Raw genomic sequence first — 17253 nt, forward strand, 5'->3', positions numbered from 1 at the left:
TTTTCTACAATGGCGTTTTCAGTTCCGTTAAAGTACACTCAATATTCTAACATAACCAAGAACCAACTCGACACCCTATTCAGAAAAGACTGATCTACACATGTAGGCCCATACGAACTTTTTTGTTCCATGTATCATAACGGAGGAAAGAAGTATTTTCTTTATTGTCATATTTATTTCATATTCATATTTTTCTTCTGTATTTATTCATTTTTTTTAATAAGAAACGTCGATCAAGTTATCACCTAGCTAATGTCAGGAATAACAAAAAATCCCTTTAAATCGCAAAATAAAGTTTCGTCTATGCGGTCTATGAAAAATATATACTGTCTGATTTCGCAAGAACAGTTTCATCATCGTTATGCAAGAGTTCAAGTCTGTTTGTGTATCAAACATTCCTTTGTTCAGGGTGGATCGAATTACTTGCTTGTACCTGCAAATTGTTACTTGTCAATAGTTATACAGATCTGAATACAATCAATCAATGATTAACATCGTATTTTTAGCTCAGGCATTTTGTATCATAGAGCTGAATAGAGCACGCGGAATGGAGCTTTTGTTCGTATTGTGAGGGAGGGAGTTGTCTTTGACTGACAGCACAATGACGTCATGACTGTAAACAACATTGACCCTGAAACCGGGGATAACCAGATCTACACGGTTAATACAAACGACCAAGCGCAGTGGTTGTTATTGTCTGTCCTTCTAGCTAGCTGAGTGGTTGCAACAATCGTCCAAAATGGCGCAATTCGTACTGCAGCTGCTGTTGGTTATCTTCGTAACGTTGTTCTCGCTCTCCAAAGGTAACAAATACGTGTAGGCCTATACTTTCTGGGGTGTCTACCTGATGTTCCGCAATACCTATATGTCCCCCAATACTGCTGATGTTCCCCGAAATCCTAATTTAGTATTAGGGTTAGGGTTAGGGCTAGGGTTAGGGTTTGTGTTGGGGAAGCGGTATTGGGGAACATAGGTGCACCCACTTTCTAGTTGTAGGCTTCAGTGAACTACCGTATTTTTATTAAACTGTAGGCCTATACAGGGTGTTAAAAAAAAGGAAACCAAGCTTATTGTGTTGATTTCTTGGGTATGACTAATTATTTAGGAAAATGGTAACCACCATCTGTTACATATTTAACCATGTGTTCTTTTTCTTGACGCCACGAAATCAATTTTACCGTCACGGATGTTCACCAAGTGATGTAACTGACACGCCAGAAATGGCCTTGTTCCACATGCACCATCAGAAAGAGAGAGACGTTATCAGGAATGCGTTCACAGTAATGAGAACCAGGGCAGAGATTTGCGTTGAAAGGAATGGGGGCATGTTGGAGGACTGTGGGGTTCACGGGGACGTACAGTGATCAACCTTGATATGTTGTAGCAATGATTTTGATAATGTACGTCCTGGATTTTGTTATTTTCAACATGCTGAAAACATGCTGTCAATTGGTCTTATGGTGCATGTGGTACGAGGCCATTTCAGGCATGTCAGTTACATCACTTGGTGCTCAGTCATCCGTGACAGTAAAATGGAGTTCCTGGCGTCAAGAAAAAAAAGACATGGCTATGTAAAAGATGGTGGTTACCATTTTTCTAAATATTATTAGTGAAACCCGAGAAATCAACAAAATAAGCTCGGTTTCCTTTTTTTTTTAACACCCTGTAGTGACGAACATTGCACTCATTGTACAGCAAGCTGCGTTTTATTGCTGTATACCTTTTGTTTTAAGCGATACCGAATGACACAAACCCAAAACCTATGACTCACATACGCAATTTTTGATCGAAATTCACAGAGTTTCAGTGCGTGTGCATATACGCCTTCAAAAAAACCCCGAAAAACCAATGAAGTACGTGCACAGATCATTGAATCTATAGGTACTAGAATTTTCAAGTGTACAAGCGCTGCAAAATCTGGGAATAAGAACAGTTTCGAAATGGCATGGGGAATCGACAAATATTAAAATTTGCATTTCAGCTCATTTTGGGTTTGGCATCGATTATGTACACTCTAAAAAGTCCCGGGTCAGATTTGACCCTTTTCCGCGTCAAAATAACCCGGAAAACGAGTCACACAGTGTAATTTTGACCAAGAAAAGTGTCTTTTTTGACCCAGAAAAGGGTCAGGCCCCACATGACCATTTTCCGGGTCAATTGTGACCCGGGACTTTTTAGAGTGAAGGGACCGGGAACCAGTCTACTCGGAGGGTGGATCTATTTATGCGCAAAAGCCACCCAAATCACATAAGCACTAACAAAGGACGAGGGTTTCCAACATCCAAAACTAGAAAAAAAAATAGTTTAAATGTGAGCCTTTGGTAGAAGAAAAAACAAAAATCGAAGAAGTTGAAGAACAATACTTCTTCTTCAAATATTATTGCAATTGTTCAAAAGGATGTTTAAAATGGATGTTTAAAATGGATGTTAAAGGATGTATAAAATGGTTTTGGAATGGAGCGTGCAGATCTCGCCAGTCCACGTGGCACCTTTTATGTGAACTTCTTGGTACCAAACACTGACTAGTCTAGTCACAGCTCCCGTGTTTGAATTTACCCAATTGTTATCTGTGTGATCGATTGAACGGAAGTTGAAGTCAACGATTTTAATTATACAGGGTGACCCCCCAAAAAATGCAAACCTGAAACATTTGCCATTTTTCAAAAACGTGATCTGTGAATTGTTATGTTTAGGAGCTTTTTCTTTGAAATACGGAAGAAATCATAAAAATAGCACACTGGGTTGCTGAGAAAAATAATGGCAATAATGTAACGCAGTTAAGGGATTTACACTGTACCTATGTGCATGAAATGCATGTAGCGAATTGTGTCCTAATCCTTACAATCAACACGGCACATAATTATGACAAATGTACAAATGAATGCGAAGGCCTATTTTAAACCTTTTAAGCATCATACAGAATGTCAAAATATAAAAAAAAAATTGCACAACTGAAAGACAATTGCACAGTAGGATTACAATAAAATGTTTCACTTTTTGAAGTACCATGGTGGAAAAGGTGAAAAATCATGCACTTTTTTTTACACAATTGGCATTTTGTCAGCAACCAAATGTGCTGTCGTCATGATTTTTCTCGCCAGAATATTAGAAAGAAAAAGCTCTTAGCTTGAATTTGATACCCAAAGTATACAACTTCAAAGATCACGTTTTTGAAAAAAGGAATACGTTTCAGGCTTGCATTTTTTTGGTAACCCTGTATAATAGTCATCTGTTCGCAATATTTTCAATATATTTTCAAATGATGTGTTTTCTTTCCAAAAACCCATTTATTGCCCTTGATTGGATGGACCCAGGCAGGATACAAAATATATGCAAAAAAAACAAACAATAGGATTGTACAGAGGCGTAGAAAGGTCAATTTTATTGGGGGGAGGAGGAGGGTAAAAAGTTCGTGAAAAGGGCACTCACACAACCGTGCTGAACTGCAGACAGGTTTTTTCTTTTACAAATATTTGTGGGTTGGTTATCCTTTCAGACTGAGGACTTGGACAATGGGGGTGTGTGCGATTTCAATGGGCCCGAGGACCTCGGCCTAGGTCCTCGGGAGAATTAGGGGAGTCAGGTTGGCGTAGCGTTACTTTCCTCGTCTTCCACCGCTGTGACCCGGGTTCGAATCCTGCCCCGGCCAATGTGGATTGGGTTTTCCCTACCTGATTCCGTGGGTTTTCCTCAGAATATTCCTCTGGGCTTTTCCTCCCACCTCTAAAACTGTAAATTCTTCTCATCGTCTTCTCTCCGCAGGCTTCTTCAGGCTTTCGAGCTACAGTGCCTATAGGGCACTTTTGAGGAATCCTCGGTTTCATCACCAGAAAGAAATATGATAAATAAATAAATTAATTTCGTGTACAAATTTGGAAGCTGTCGAGAAAAAGTTAGAGTACAAACAAACGTGAACAAAAGAAGGAAAGGATCAGGTCCTCATGACTATAGTTGCTGTTTGTGTGTGTATGCAATGTCGTACAAAGCATTGACCAACGCAAGTAAAATGTGCGCACACCGGCAAATGTCACGTGACCCGTACTCAACTAAACTTCAAACAAAAGACTCGAAACTCGGACTCGACTCAAGTGGCTCGACTGCTGCACTATTTACAGTCAAACATCTATGGTGAATATTCACCATCGAGTGTCAGTTTTACAAAGCGTTCTTATTTTTACTGAACCTCTAGTTGAAAAATACTTTGCATCACATTGGCATATCGTTGGTCTCATTGGATAAAGTTTATTCTGTTTCAAAAATAATGTAACCAAGTGGTGAACAAAAAATAAGAAAAACTAGGTCATCCTCCCGACTACGCCATGTGTAACCAATTGGTAAAAAAATAAGAAAAACTAAGTCAAAAATGAAGAGCAAACAGGCTCGTGAAGTTTAAGTGAATCGCAAGAGATTTTAATGAGACCACACAAATTCATTAAATCATTTCACATACAAAGATTAATCTAATAATAAATCGGGAGTGAGAAGTCAGAAATTTGTCCAACAACAGTGTGCTTATAAAATATCGGTGGTTCGATTAAGAACAATAATAGGTTGCGATACAAAACGGCAAAATACATCCTAAAATGCAAAGGCAAAAAATAGCCTAATGATGCAAAGGCAAACAAAAGAGTCTAAAATGCCAGGGAACAATACGGCTAGGGAATAATACGAAAAGGCAAGGGTAAAATACAGCCGAAATTAAGGGCAAAGTACAGCTGAAAATGCAAGGGCAAAATACACTTAAATGCAAAGGCAAAATGAAGACTAAACGCAAAAGGCAAAATACGGCCAAAAATGCGAGGGCAAAATACGGCCAAAAATGCAAGGGCAAAGTACAGCCGAATATGCAAGGGCAAAAGACAGCCGAAAATGCAGGGCTACCAAATGTGGGAGCAGGTAAAACAGCTATAAGAAAATCAATGAATCACTAATTACGAAATACATCTCAATGTGAGCAGTCAAATATATACAAAATTATGTCTGCAGAAAAAGTGTCAAGCATATCACAATGAACAAAGAATGAACATTTGTGTGATTCTAGTCAAAGACTTTCAGACCAGATTTAACAGTAAACAGACACAATAAATTTATACAAATACTACAATTTCAGAACAATATAAAGTCGACTCGTACCTTAATTAGCAGGTGTTTTACTTGCACCTGCTATAAGCATCACAAGGTGAAAGTAAGTCTTCTTGTGTCGCAATGATGTAACTGTAAATTTAGCAACGTCATTATCAAAATGAATATCGCTCGAATCAAATACAGTTTTACATCCAAAATCAAGAACATATGATTACATGACAATAAAACTACTAGAAAATTATACATTTCACAAGCAAAATAATTGCAAACTGTAAGTTTAGTTTGTATATCAAACGTTTTCCACACTCACCAAAATTTGGCAGTTAATGAATAACGATTCCCACAGATGAGTTGTGTTTTCAGCAACGACGACTACCAAAAGAAATTCAGAACACAATAACTGAAGTGAACGAAAATCAAGTGGAACGAAGTGCCGTCAAGCGAGGGTGGTTGGTGCAGGAATGAGCCCACAACCACGTGTAAATCCTTATATATTGGGCACGCCCTAACGGGGCTCACTAACCACTAAGAATTTCTGTACATCGAACCGTGTGATAATGTAACAAGGCATGTTCTAGTTGGGAGTAATGCTACAAGTAAATTGTCAACCTAGGAATGTTACACACAAAGAGTAACGCATGTACACTGTATGCAAAAGAAATACCTATTTAAGTAAGTCATCAATCGACTACACCTGTAGGACTGTCGGTTACAATAATTTTATCAACAAGAATTTATCGTCCAATGGTCTGTCCATGTGTTCAATTAGACCCCCTTTACACAGGGCTGCGACCTTTAGTCCTCCCTTGTGCGACCATAAAACGGGCCAGGTTGCCGTTGGATGCTCAAAGGAGGCCGAATGGTTGCTTAGGTCGTTCAAAGGTGGTACACAGGATGTTCAGACATCGCCATGGACGCCATTGTCGCCGTAAATTTTTTAACATGTTCACAACAGTCGCACAAAGGTCGCCGAGGAGGTTGGTTGCTCAAAGGTGGCTCAAATGAGGCAAAAGGGAGGAACAAGCACTGCCGTGGTTGCAGAACGGCACAATGGTCGGCCAATGGTCGCCACGTAAAAGATCCGTTCTGTTGCAGATTTTACCGTCAATCTGGGCGATATGCTTGTGCCTCCCTTTTGCCTCCCTTGTGCCTCCTTTGGCCGACCAAGAGCGTGCGTTGAACGATGTCTGTGGCGACCGTTGTGCCTCCATTCGGCGTTGGTTGCCGTAGGTTGCGCACGGGAAGCACAGGGGAGGCAGGCAAGTGATGGCTCAGTGGACGCACGGGTCGCTCGTAGCTCGACATGAAAATACCCGAAAATTGCAGTTTTGGCGGTTCAAGGAAGGCACAAGGATAGCTGGAGCAGTTACATAGAAACAGGATTTTCTGGATTTAGGCGACCATTGAGCGTCCTGGCCATTTTTTGGTCGCTCATAGGTGGCACAAAGGTCGCAGCCCTGTGTAAAGGGGGCCTTAACGTTGAGATAAATAGTGGTGATAGTTTGTAGATTTTGAGCTTTGACTTGCATCCTGCGGTGAAGTAAAGAGAAAAAGTGATCCGAGGTGGAATGTTTTTATTAGAATCTCTGCCGAAAGCAAGAAGCAACCAATTCATGCAGGGCTTGCCGAAGCTCCCTGTTCCTCAGATAGTAAATGACCACATTCAGCCAACTGTTGGTAGCAAAGATCAAGGTTGTAACTGGGAGAAGACGCACTCCAGGGATTGAGAAGAAAGCATTGCAGACGATAGACGGGGTCCAGCATATGAAGACCGTCATGGTTATGATGAACACCGTGTTAGCCGACTTTGTGCTGACTCTCTGCGGAGCGTTCTGACCACCCAAATTAACACTGATCTGATTCTGAGTGGCGATGCGACGTGCCTGCTGTCGCGCAACGTTAAGAATGTACATGTACAGGATGAAAATGGTCACAAGGGATGCTGCTATTATAGTTACCAAAATAGATTCACAAATTGGGCAGAATGAGCGGCCGCATGTGTGAGGTGCCTCCTTGGATATGTCAGTCGGTAAAACGATGCCAGATACAATTATGAAGAATGTCAAAGTCACACTCCATGTGATCGCGACGATTATCTTTGCTTTCTTCACAGTCATCAGTGTCGGATAGCGCAGTGAGTAGACGATAGCAACAAAGCGATCTACTGTCAGGAGAACAAGTGAAAAGATACTCAGTACACCAAAAGATGATAGTGAAACACCCCAGGTGGTGCACAGAAAAGAACCCAACACCCATTCCCTGTTGAATTGTTGTGTTAGCTGCGGAAGCACCCAGAACAGCCCAATGCAGATATCAGACACGGTGAGTGAAGCCATGAACACCTTGGTCGTTTCTTGGATGCCGCTGGCGCGATGAAGCACCACAAGACATATCGGGTTCAGAGTGAGAATCACAACGACTGTCAGAGCTGTTAACACGCCGAAGGAAACCTCGTACGGGTCCAGTTGAGGTGTCGGCTCCCCATCCAACAATTCAGTTAAATTAACAGATTGTGGATTCATGTTGGATGGTTTGGTCGTACAACAATATATTTGGTGCAAGTTTCACGAGATTACACTATGTCAGTGCTATCACTTGATCGCATCACATAGGTCTACTGGCTGATATAGGTGGTGTGACTTGCTTTTCACTGCATACAGTTTTCACGGCTGCAATTTGTTATCGCTTGTTTACACTGCATCGGTCTTTCACTTAATTGCTGCCTCCTCAATGACGTGGTTGTCCATCTCTGCCAACTACACCGCCACTTTCATCACCTTGTTGATTTTCCAGCTATTCTCTTGATTGCATTTCCATGCCCGCTCCTTCATTTCAGGCATCATACACAATACATCTAGGCGTAACGCAAAATATCCTGTTTGCATTGCAACTCAGCGTTCACGTGACCTAGTACCTGTTCTGTTGCTTAATTGAACATTTGAAATCTACTGTAGTATTGACCAAATTAAACACGATGGCCCCGGTTTTTGGAGCGCTTGTTCCGAGAGTGGTCAAACACTGCCCTGTACTAATGCACAATGTCCATTAAGTAATGTATTTGTCTGTTAATTATATAGTTCTTTACAGGGAAATGCAAGGGGTAAATCACAGTGTGGCCTAATACTTGGAAAAGAGACTTAAGATATGACTTGATCTGTTCACATTTCAAACTTGATATCAACACTTATTTCCTAATATTAATGTTGTACAGGCTGAGTAAAAAAAACCCGAAACCCAAATGTCGGGCCTATTGTTTTTTTGAAGTTCTGCATGTAGCACTTTCAAAATCTGAGATATAAAAGCCCAATTTATAAGCTTTCTGTTAGTGCAAGGATCATTCAAATCACTCGTGTACTTTTCAAGTTACGGAATTTTAAACACAACCACCGTTTTAAGGTTCTGTCCACGGATCAAAAAAAGGGGTGCGTTCTTTCAGCAAAACAACACAATTCACCCCGTACACATCCCTTCGTGATTTGTTTTCGTTGTGCTGAAAGAACACTAAACTTTTATTTGTGATCCGTGGACAGAACTTTAAAACGGGGGTTGTGTTTAAAATTCCGTAACTTGCAAAGTACACGAGTGATTCGAATGATCTTTGTACTAAAAGAAAGCTTATGACTTGGGCTTTCATATCCTTGAACTTTGAAAATGCTACATGCAGAACTTCTCTAAAACCATAGGGTTTTTGTTTACTCACCCTGTATACTCGCCTAGTTTGACAAAGGCTAAACACTTTGAAAACAAGCTCGATCGGATGTCGGAAGTTGCGGGCCAACGAGTTTGTGTTCATGCATGAATCACGTGATTGTGCCATGTAATTTCTGGAAGGAGCAGTGTTTTGAGAAATAAAAAAAAGGTTTTTGACACCAGAAACCCAAAGATGACCTTTAACCCCAGTTAAAGGGTTACTGATATTTGACAAAGTTTGGTTGAATCGGTCAAAATATGAAGGAATAATAAATATACAATGTCAACGTTTGTTACTATATTAAACGGAGAGACGTGATGATTTGTTGAGCTGCTATCCCGCAGCTAAAAACTGATAAAAAAGCGTTATCTCTATTATAAACTATACACTAAATATCTACATTCGTTTAAATGTTATATTGTTGACAATTAAATAATACAAAAATTTACCTGTTCCACAAATATTGTCATAAAGATACAGTCAGTGTTAATGTTGTGGGGCTCGAGTCCAGGACTCGGACTCAAGTTCGTCTCAAATCACAGTGTCAGCGACTCGACTCGACTCGAGTCACATCAGCAAAAGACTCGCTCTTAGACTCGGACTCCACCATCATGACTCAGACTTGACGCTAATGACTCGTGACTCGCGAGTCACCTTATTACCAAAAATTACCTTTAAAAACGTAATTCCAACCTCTTCCAGATAGTACGTGTTACAAATAATAACGTGTTTTTTATGGCATGGGCCCTCCCTGTTACCCGCGAAAGCCCATCAGTTTTACATATATTGCTTACGTGTGGACGTGAGCTTATCTACAAAACGATGCGCGTCCTGCATTCTGTGGGCATCTTTTGTTAACGGGTTCACAAAGAGTATGTAAGGAGCACACAGACACACACTAGCACTATTGTTTAGGGTGTAATTCGAGGATTTTCTTTTGTTCCTCTTCCCTTTTCCTTTGTTTATACTTCTCATTGGTTTTGTTCACGTTTTCTAATCGAGGTCGTCCTCGATTTGTTTCCTGTCCTTGATTCACCGATGATGTTGCACGTGTATGTCCTCGATTTACTTCACAAACAAACGCGTCCTAGCAAGTGTGTATTTGCCCGCAATCGGGGACTCCCTATTGTCCCTCTTTTGTTTGTAATTAACTTTTTAGGAAGACCTCCCATATGTTTTGTTCACATCGCCAAATTGGGGACCTTCGGGAATTGGGGACCCTATTGTCCTCTAATGTTCAACGTCCTCTATTGAATGCAGAAACAAACTCATTATTGCCGGTGTTTACATAATCACCCAGTTGTGTTTTACTATGTTTGTACAACACGAAAATTTCCCGAGGACTAGTGCCCAGGTCCTCGGTCAGCGTCGGGCCCCACTGTTCCAAGTCCTCAGTCGTATTGGATAACCTGTCCATAGCGAAATGTATTCATGCGATGTCGTGTGAAAAAGGGAGAGCGCATATATAGAAACATTATTATTTGCAAAACCAACTGAAGTTTTTGAAAGATAATTGTTGGTAAGAAAATACGCGACTCGCGAGTCACGAGTCATTAGCGTCAAGTCTGAGTCTTGATGGCGGAGACCGAGTCTTTTGCTGACTGACTCGAGTCGAGTCCGAGTCACTGAATTGTGATTCGAGACGGAATAGAGTCCGAGTCCTGGACTCGAGTCCCACAACATCATGTCACTCTGTCAGCCCGTTCGTTAGTAACAAACGTTGACATTGTTACTGCATAATTTTGACCGATTTCAACCAAACATTGTCAAAAGTATGAGTAGCCCAGCCCCAACATGTCCCATGACCAAAAATTGCATGGCACAATCACGTGACTCATTCATGAATCCGGTTCGTTAGTAAAAACGTCATACACGCACGCGCACCACTGATTACTAGCGCCCATTGGCTACAAACACTCGAGCTGCGTTAACTTCCGGTTCCAATCGTGCAGAAAGTGCTGGAGGTGACGTCACACTAAACGAACCGGATACGAGCTCGTTGGCACGCAGCTTCCGAGATCCGTTCGAGCTTGTTATTAGAGTGATTATGTGAAATTAGGCTAGTATACAACATTCATTTTTAGAAATAAATGTTGATATAAATAAGTGTGAAAAGTGAAAAGATCAAGCCGTATCAAAAGTCTCTTTTCCAAGTTTTACGTCTGTGATTCCTCCCGTTGCATTTCCATGTACAGAATTATTTTAGTAATTAACAGGCGAGTACAGTACTTAACGGACATTGTGCAACAGTACAGGGCAGTGTTTGACCACTCTCGGAACAGGCGTCCAAAAAACCGGGTCCATCGTGTATAATTGGGTCACATCTAACGAAGAGGAAAGTGAAATGGCAGTGGCGTATCCAGGGTTCGAATTTGATGTACATAGCAGCGGGTACCGCGTGAACTATTAGAAGATTGAATTTTTGCGTCGGGGTGATATAAATCAAATTAGGTTTTGACTGACCAAGTTAACTAAGACAAACGCGGGAAGAGTGAAAGCTGCGTTGCCAAGGAAACAGGATACCTTGTGTTACATGTATTGTGTATGATGCCTGAAATGAGTAAGCGGGCATGGAAATGCAAATCAAGCGAATATCTGGAAAATCAACAAGGTGAGGAAAGTGGCGGTGTAGTTGGCAGGGACGGCCAACCACTTGATTGAGGAGGCAGCATGTGAAAGATCAAGGCGGTGTAAACAAGCGTTAACAAATAGCAGCCGTGAAAACGATGTGCAGTGAAAAGCAAGTCACACAACCTGTAGGCCAGTAAGCCTGTGTGATGCAGTTAAAGTGATAGGACAGACAATGTGTAATCTCTGGAAACTTGCACCAAATATATTGTTGTACGACCATCCAACATGAATCCACAATCTGTTAATTTGACTGAATTGTTGGGTGGGGAGCCGACACCTCAACTGGACGCTTACGAGGTTTCCTTCGGCGTGTTAACAGCTCTGACAGTCGTTGTGATTCTCACTCTCAACCCGATATGTCTCGTGGTGCTTCATCGCGCCAGCGGCATCCAAGAAACGACCAAGGTGTTCATGGCTTCACTCACCGTGTCTGATATCTGCATCGGGCTGTTCTGGGTGCTTCCGCAGCTAACACAACAATTCAACGGGGAATGGGTGTTGGGTTCTTTTCTGTGCACCGCCTGGGGTGTTTCACTATCATCTTTTGGTGTACTGAGTATCTTTTCACTTGTTCTCCTGACAGTAGATCGCTTTGTTGCTATCGTCTACTCACTGCACTATCCGACACTGATGACTGTGAAGAAAGCAAAGATAATCGTCGCGATCACATGGAGTGTAACTTTGACATTCTTCATAATTGTATCTGGCATCGTTTTACCGACTGACATATCCCAGGAGGCACCTCACACATGCGGCCGCTCATTCTGCCCAATTTGTGAATCTATTTTGGTAACTATAATAGCAGCATCCCTTGTGACCATTTTCTTCCTGTACATGTACATTCTTAACGTTGCGCGACAACAGGCACGTCGCATCGCCGCCCAGAATCAGATCAGTGTTGATTTGGGTGGTCAGAACGCTCCGCAGAGAGTCAGCACAAAGTCGGCTAACACGGTGTTCATCATAACCATGACGGTCTTCATATGCTGGACCCCGTCTATCGTCTGCAATGCTTTCTTCTCAATCCCTGGAGTGCGTCTGCTCCCAGTTACAACCTTGATCTTTGCTACCAACAGTTGGCTGAATGTGGTCATTTACTATCTGAGGAACAGGGAGCTTCAGCAAGCCCTGCATGAATTGGTTGCTTCTTGCTTTCGGCAGAGATTCTAATAAAAACTTTCCACCTCGGATCACTTTTTCTCTTTACTTCACCGCAGGATGCAAGTCAAAACTCAAAATCTACAAACTATCACCACTATTTATCTAAACTCTAACGGAACACAGTCATGGGTTGACCATTGGACGATACATCCTTGTTGACAATATTATTGTTGAAACAAAATAAACTTTAGCTGATCAAGAGATCAACGATAAGTCAATGTGATGCAAAGTTTATTTTTTCAACTAGAGATTCAGTAAAAGTAAGAACGCTTTGTAAAACTGACACTCGATGGTGAATATACAGCATCGTTGTTTGACTGTACATAGTGTCGTAGTCGAGTCACATGCGTCGAGTCCGAGTTTCGAGTTTTTTGTTTGAAGTTGAGTCCGAGTCACGTACGTGTCATTTGCCGGTGTGTGCACATTTTTCGTACCTTGGTATCTCCTTGACAGCCCGTACATCTTTCTTATTATTATCTAGAATAAAATAAAGAATAAATGAATAAACATGGTGACTGCCCTCTTTATCGTGACAGCCAGCGAGCATCAGTGTCGCCACTACTACGTGGATGACGTTTACCACGATGGGTTAATCTGCCCACAGGGTGACTACGATAGTCAGAGGAACCTTAACTACTGCTGTCAGACCATCATTGGCAATGACATCACCGAGGAATGCTGCACTAAGAGTGATTGGAAGAAGAACCCAGACTCCAACCCGGAAGCCTTCAGGTAGGACTATTTCGTCGGAGCTTGTGTCAGTACATGGCAATAACGCATCTAGTGTTTTGCATTGGGTCAGGTAACTTGACCTGGCCAAACCGACCCAAAACATTGTAGATATAAACTGAATTCAAACCGAAACCGATCTGAACTCCCTAAAAATTGACCCGACCCAACCCGATCCGAAAAAAAAACTTAAGAAAAAAAAAAGACCCGAACCGACCCGAAAAGTCCCGAAACCGAACTTGGCGAGCCGAAAACACCGAATATCTGGCTTGGGCGATGGTGTCCGCTTTTTTGGTGCCTGACACCGTGCATGCCCGTGAGTCATTTTGGTCGTACCGGGCACAGTGACTGTGCAATACATATTGCACCTCGCGAATTTCTGAGCTGTATTTTTTTCCCGGTATATTTTGAGTTTTTCCAAAATGGCTTAACTGACCCGAAAATCGCAAACGCAAAACCGAAACCGACCCGACCCGATGAAATGATGGACACGGCCAGACCCGAAGTCGGTTTTGGGTTGGGTCGGGTTTGCACAGCACTACAGTGAGCAAACCTTACTCAAAAATGTTTTCGAGAAGCAAAGTTTAGGGAAAACAGAAAACCCTAAACTGAACAGTGTCTTCCTGAAATGACATCACAGCAACAACGCCCTCAGTTGTCCGGAAAAGCATGCACAGCTTAAAGAAGTGCACCTTTCAATAGAATTAACCAAAAAGGGATGTCAAATAGTTTTCATAAATTCAAGAGGGGTAGAAAGTTGCACAAAATGTGTTCCTCAGAAAAAAAAAAACAATCATCGCATAAACCCTTTAAACATCGCCTCTTACGGAATGAGTCTCTGAATGACGAACTGACTTACGGATTGAACCACTGAGTACAAATATATTGACTTTGGCAAACCTATACACTGAAAAATTGCCTGGGGTTAATTTTACCCAAGAAAGGGTGAAAACTGCAAGTACCTAAACTTGGGTTGTGCTATAACCAATTGTTTGGGTTAGAAGTTATGTTAAATTCAACCAAAAGTTGTAGTCATACAAGACCAGATTAAATTTGGTCTTGAATGACCACAAGTTTTGGTTAGTAAATTTAGCAGAAATTCTAACCCAAACAATTGGTTATAGAACAACCCAAGTTTGGGCAGTTGCAGTTTTCACTCTTTCTTTGGTAAAATTAACCCAGGCAATTTTTCAGTGTAGTCTTGTTGATGATGTTATTTCCATATAAGGGCATAACTTGCCTCGATAATTTGAATGAATGATAACAAAAATCCTGAAAGTTTCCAGACGCATCTTGTTGAAGTATTTTCCACACTGGCTGGTTTTCTGAAAACGGATTCAAACAAATAATCTTATCCCTAAAAAGAAGGATAGAAAACCGGTCATTAATTACATATATATATATCTGGTATACACATTTTTTTTTCAGTACGGAATCAATTATTGGGCTTTGTATTGGCGGGACGCTAGTGATAGCCACGATTGTTTCTTGCGCTGTGGTCATCACTCGGCGCCGAAGACGAAGGGCTGTCATCCTGACCTCAAGATGTGGTAAGATATGACCTTTAACCTTGAACTTTCGTTAATGTAGGACCACAGGGGTACAGACTAAATTGGGCACCCAAAAACATCAAGAAAAAAATTTGTGTCGAGGATTTAAGACACACATTACATTAAGCTGTAATCTGGTATTTTGGGGTTGATATATCATACACTCCATACTCCTGAAGCCAATAGGAATTTGGAAACATTATCCTCATACTCTGCGTTTAAAAAAAAGCTTTATTTTGGGGTCGATTACAACCTCAAGATTAGCCATGCAAGGGCAGAGTTTACAGTGGAAGTAACACATAAATGCAAATCGTGATTTGGACTTTTGGAATGGTATTCAATTTTGGCCCCTTTGCATTTTGGACCCGGAAAGGGGTCAAGACAAAAAAAAACAGATTACGGGTCCAGGAACTTGTAAGAGAGTACAGCGGAGTTGCCATGTTCTCACAAGTCCTAATAAATCGCATGCCATTCACAAACTGTTGAAAAAACTACGTCCTAACGTCATTGTTATTTTGCTTACTTGTAACGTTGACTTGTGATTTGATTTGTGATGGACTTATGAAAAACTGGAAACAATTTTGTATCTGTAGACGTGTTATTGTATTCAGATACGGGTTAATTTTCTCTCCCCCAACCACAGCTGCACAATCTACCGTGATTGGAATAGCACCGCCACCCAGCTATGACCAGGTGCCTAGGGTTGGCCAGTACCGGCAGTTTGAGAACCCGCCCAGCTACCCCATCAACTAGGCATCCCCACTTCGTGCACTCGACGTTTCCAGCAGTGTTCTGTGATCATCTTGGGGATAAGGTTTCTTCTGGTGTGATCAAGAGAGAGAAACTTGTCTTGAAGATGATCAGAACATACTGACCGAAACGTCGGGTGTCTACCCACTGGATCTGCTATACATTCTAAACAGTCACTGGCCAGATTTGACCCTGAATAAGGGTTGTAGTTGACCTGACACATTTTGGGGTCAGAATGACACATTTGCCAAGGTTTCCGGGTCAAATGACCCAGAAAATTAGTCAGAAGAGTGTCATTTTGACCCTGAAAAGTGCCAGGCTGAAAAAAAATCCGGATTCGGGTCATCCTGATCAGGGACGTGTAAGGTTGTAGAACCAGCTCCTTATATACGGCTCACAATAAATGGTGGGTCTAAGCTGTTCCTGCAATACCTCAGTAGCTTAATTCTTCTTCAGCATGTAGAATTAAAGTCTTACTTTGTTTTAAAAATGTTGCTGAAGTGGGGGGGGGGGGGGGGATTGAACAAACGTTGCTGTTGTTTGTACATGTTTATAAATATTACTTATCCCCGATCTTCCCCGCTCAGTGCCTGTATATTCTTTATAACACAACACATTTTGCCCGCAGTTTATGAAAATAAATTGAATTGTCAATCTCGACTTCTTTTTGGAGAACGCTTGGGACCAGTCGGCAGTTTCCGTGTGTGACATGGCCCGTTTAGTGCCTGCATGTATCAAGCACGTTTTCAAAGCATCTCTTACATTTTATACCACATTTTCAAATACAGATAAAGAAGCATCATTAATGTGTACCAGTGTTGTATACAGGTACTATGAGCACGCCAGTGTGAGTACCATAAATGTTCAAACGGTGACAACAGTGTAGAATATGCAACCGAAATAAAGACTCTTTCGTTTCCAATTTGACACTAAGATGGTGACTAAATTTGATGCATAAAGTTTTTTTTTTCTGTAAACTGACAATTTTCATGAATAAGAATGTTTGCATGTTTGACCTCAGTACTTTTATGACAAAATTGTAGACTTCAATGTACATTTAATAACGTTTTTTTTTTTCTTAGTATGTCAACAGTAAACAAAACATGTCTTTGTAACGACATAAATCTGCATGATGTCTCTAGAAAAAGCTAGTGGTCTTTTTGTAAAAGTTCCTAAAGGCATCTTAAAGACATGCTGGCTTAAAGTTTGAAATCTTTTCTTTAAGTTTCTCTTTTGTCTAAACTAAGTGAAAAGTGGAAATCTGTATCGGCAGTAGTCATGTATACTTGATAAAGTATCCAGTGTGAAACATTACATCTACTTGTGCATCTCGTGTTGTACCGCGTCGATTTAAAACATCCATAAAATCTATCACAAATTTGTTTGATGACAGAAATCCATGCTACGGTGAGTTCAAACAAAATGGAACATTTATTATTGAGTTAAAATCATGATGACGTTTAGTTTTTGTGACATAATATTTCAGGCCCGTAGCCAGCTCGGAAAGATACTGTTTTGTGTGTGGTGTTTTTTTTTTTGGTGTTTTTTTTTACATGAAAAGTGGACCTTTCGTAGTAAAAGTGACTTGTGTTTTTACTTTAAAAGCCATTGCCAAGATAAATCTAAACGTGCGTACAAGGCATGGATTTGAATTCA

At 41.1% G+C, this 17253-nt stretch overlaps 1 protein-coding gene across 2 annotated transcripts; it reads left to right on the forward strand.

Moving 5' to 3' along the window:
- Window positions 1-581: 581 nt before the first annotated feature.
- Window positions 582-16911, forward strand: LOC119742085. Of its 2 annotated transcripts, none has more exons than XM_038218108.1 (4): window positions 582-803; window positions 13105-13300; window positions 14726-14847; window positions 15491-16911. In XM_038218108.1, the coding sequence occupies exons 1-4, from the start codon at window positions 740-742 to the stop codon at window positions 15598-15600; spliced, it is 492 nt and encodes a 163-aa protein (XP_038074036.1). In that variant the 5' UTR covers window positions 582-739; the 3' UTR covers window positions 15601-16911. The 2 variants fall into 2 exon arrangements, with proteins under 2 accessions (XP_038074036.1, XP_038074035.1); XM_038218107.1 differs by lacking the exon at window positions 582-803 and adding an exon at window positions 5899-6062.
- The last annotated feature ends 342 nt before the right edge of the window (window positions 16912-17253 follow it).

Source organism: Patiria miniata, unplaced genomic scaffold (assembly GCF_015706575.1).
Source record: "Patiria miniata isolate m_02_andy unplaced genomic scaffold, ASM1570657v1 HiC_scaffold_5, whole genome shotgun sequence".
NCBI classification, from domain to species: domain Eukaryota; kingdom Metazoa; phylum Echinodermata; class Asteroidea; order Valvatida; family Asterinidae; genus Patiria; species Patiria miniata.

Excerpts from the sequence above, each read along its gene's own strand:
- LOC119742085 (XM_038218107.1), top strand. The coding sequence starts at position 5,996 with ATGGACGCCATTGTCGCCGTAAATTTTTTAACATGTTCACAACAGTCG. Across the intron at positions 6,063-13,104 it reads GCACAAAGGTCGCCGAGGAG|CCAGCGAGCATCAGTGTCGC; the intron begins GTTGGTTGCTCA and ends TTATCGTGACAG. Across the intron at positions 13,301-14,725 it reads TCCAACCCGGAAGCCTTCAG|TACGGAATCAATTATTGGGC; the intron begins GTAGGACTATTT and ends TTTTTTTTTCAG.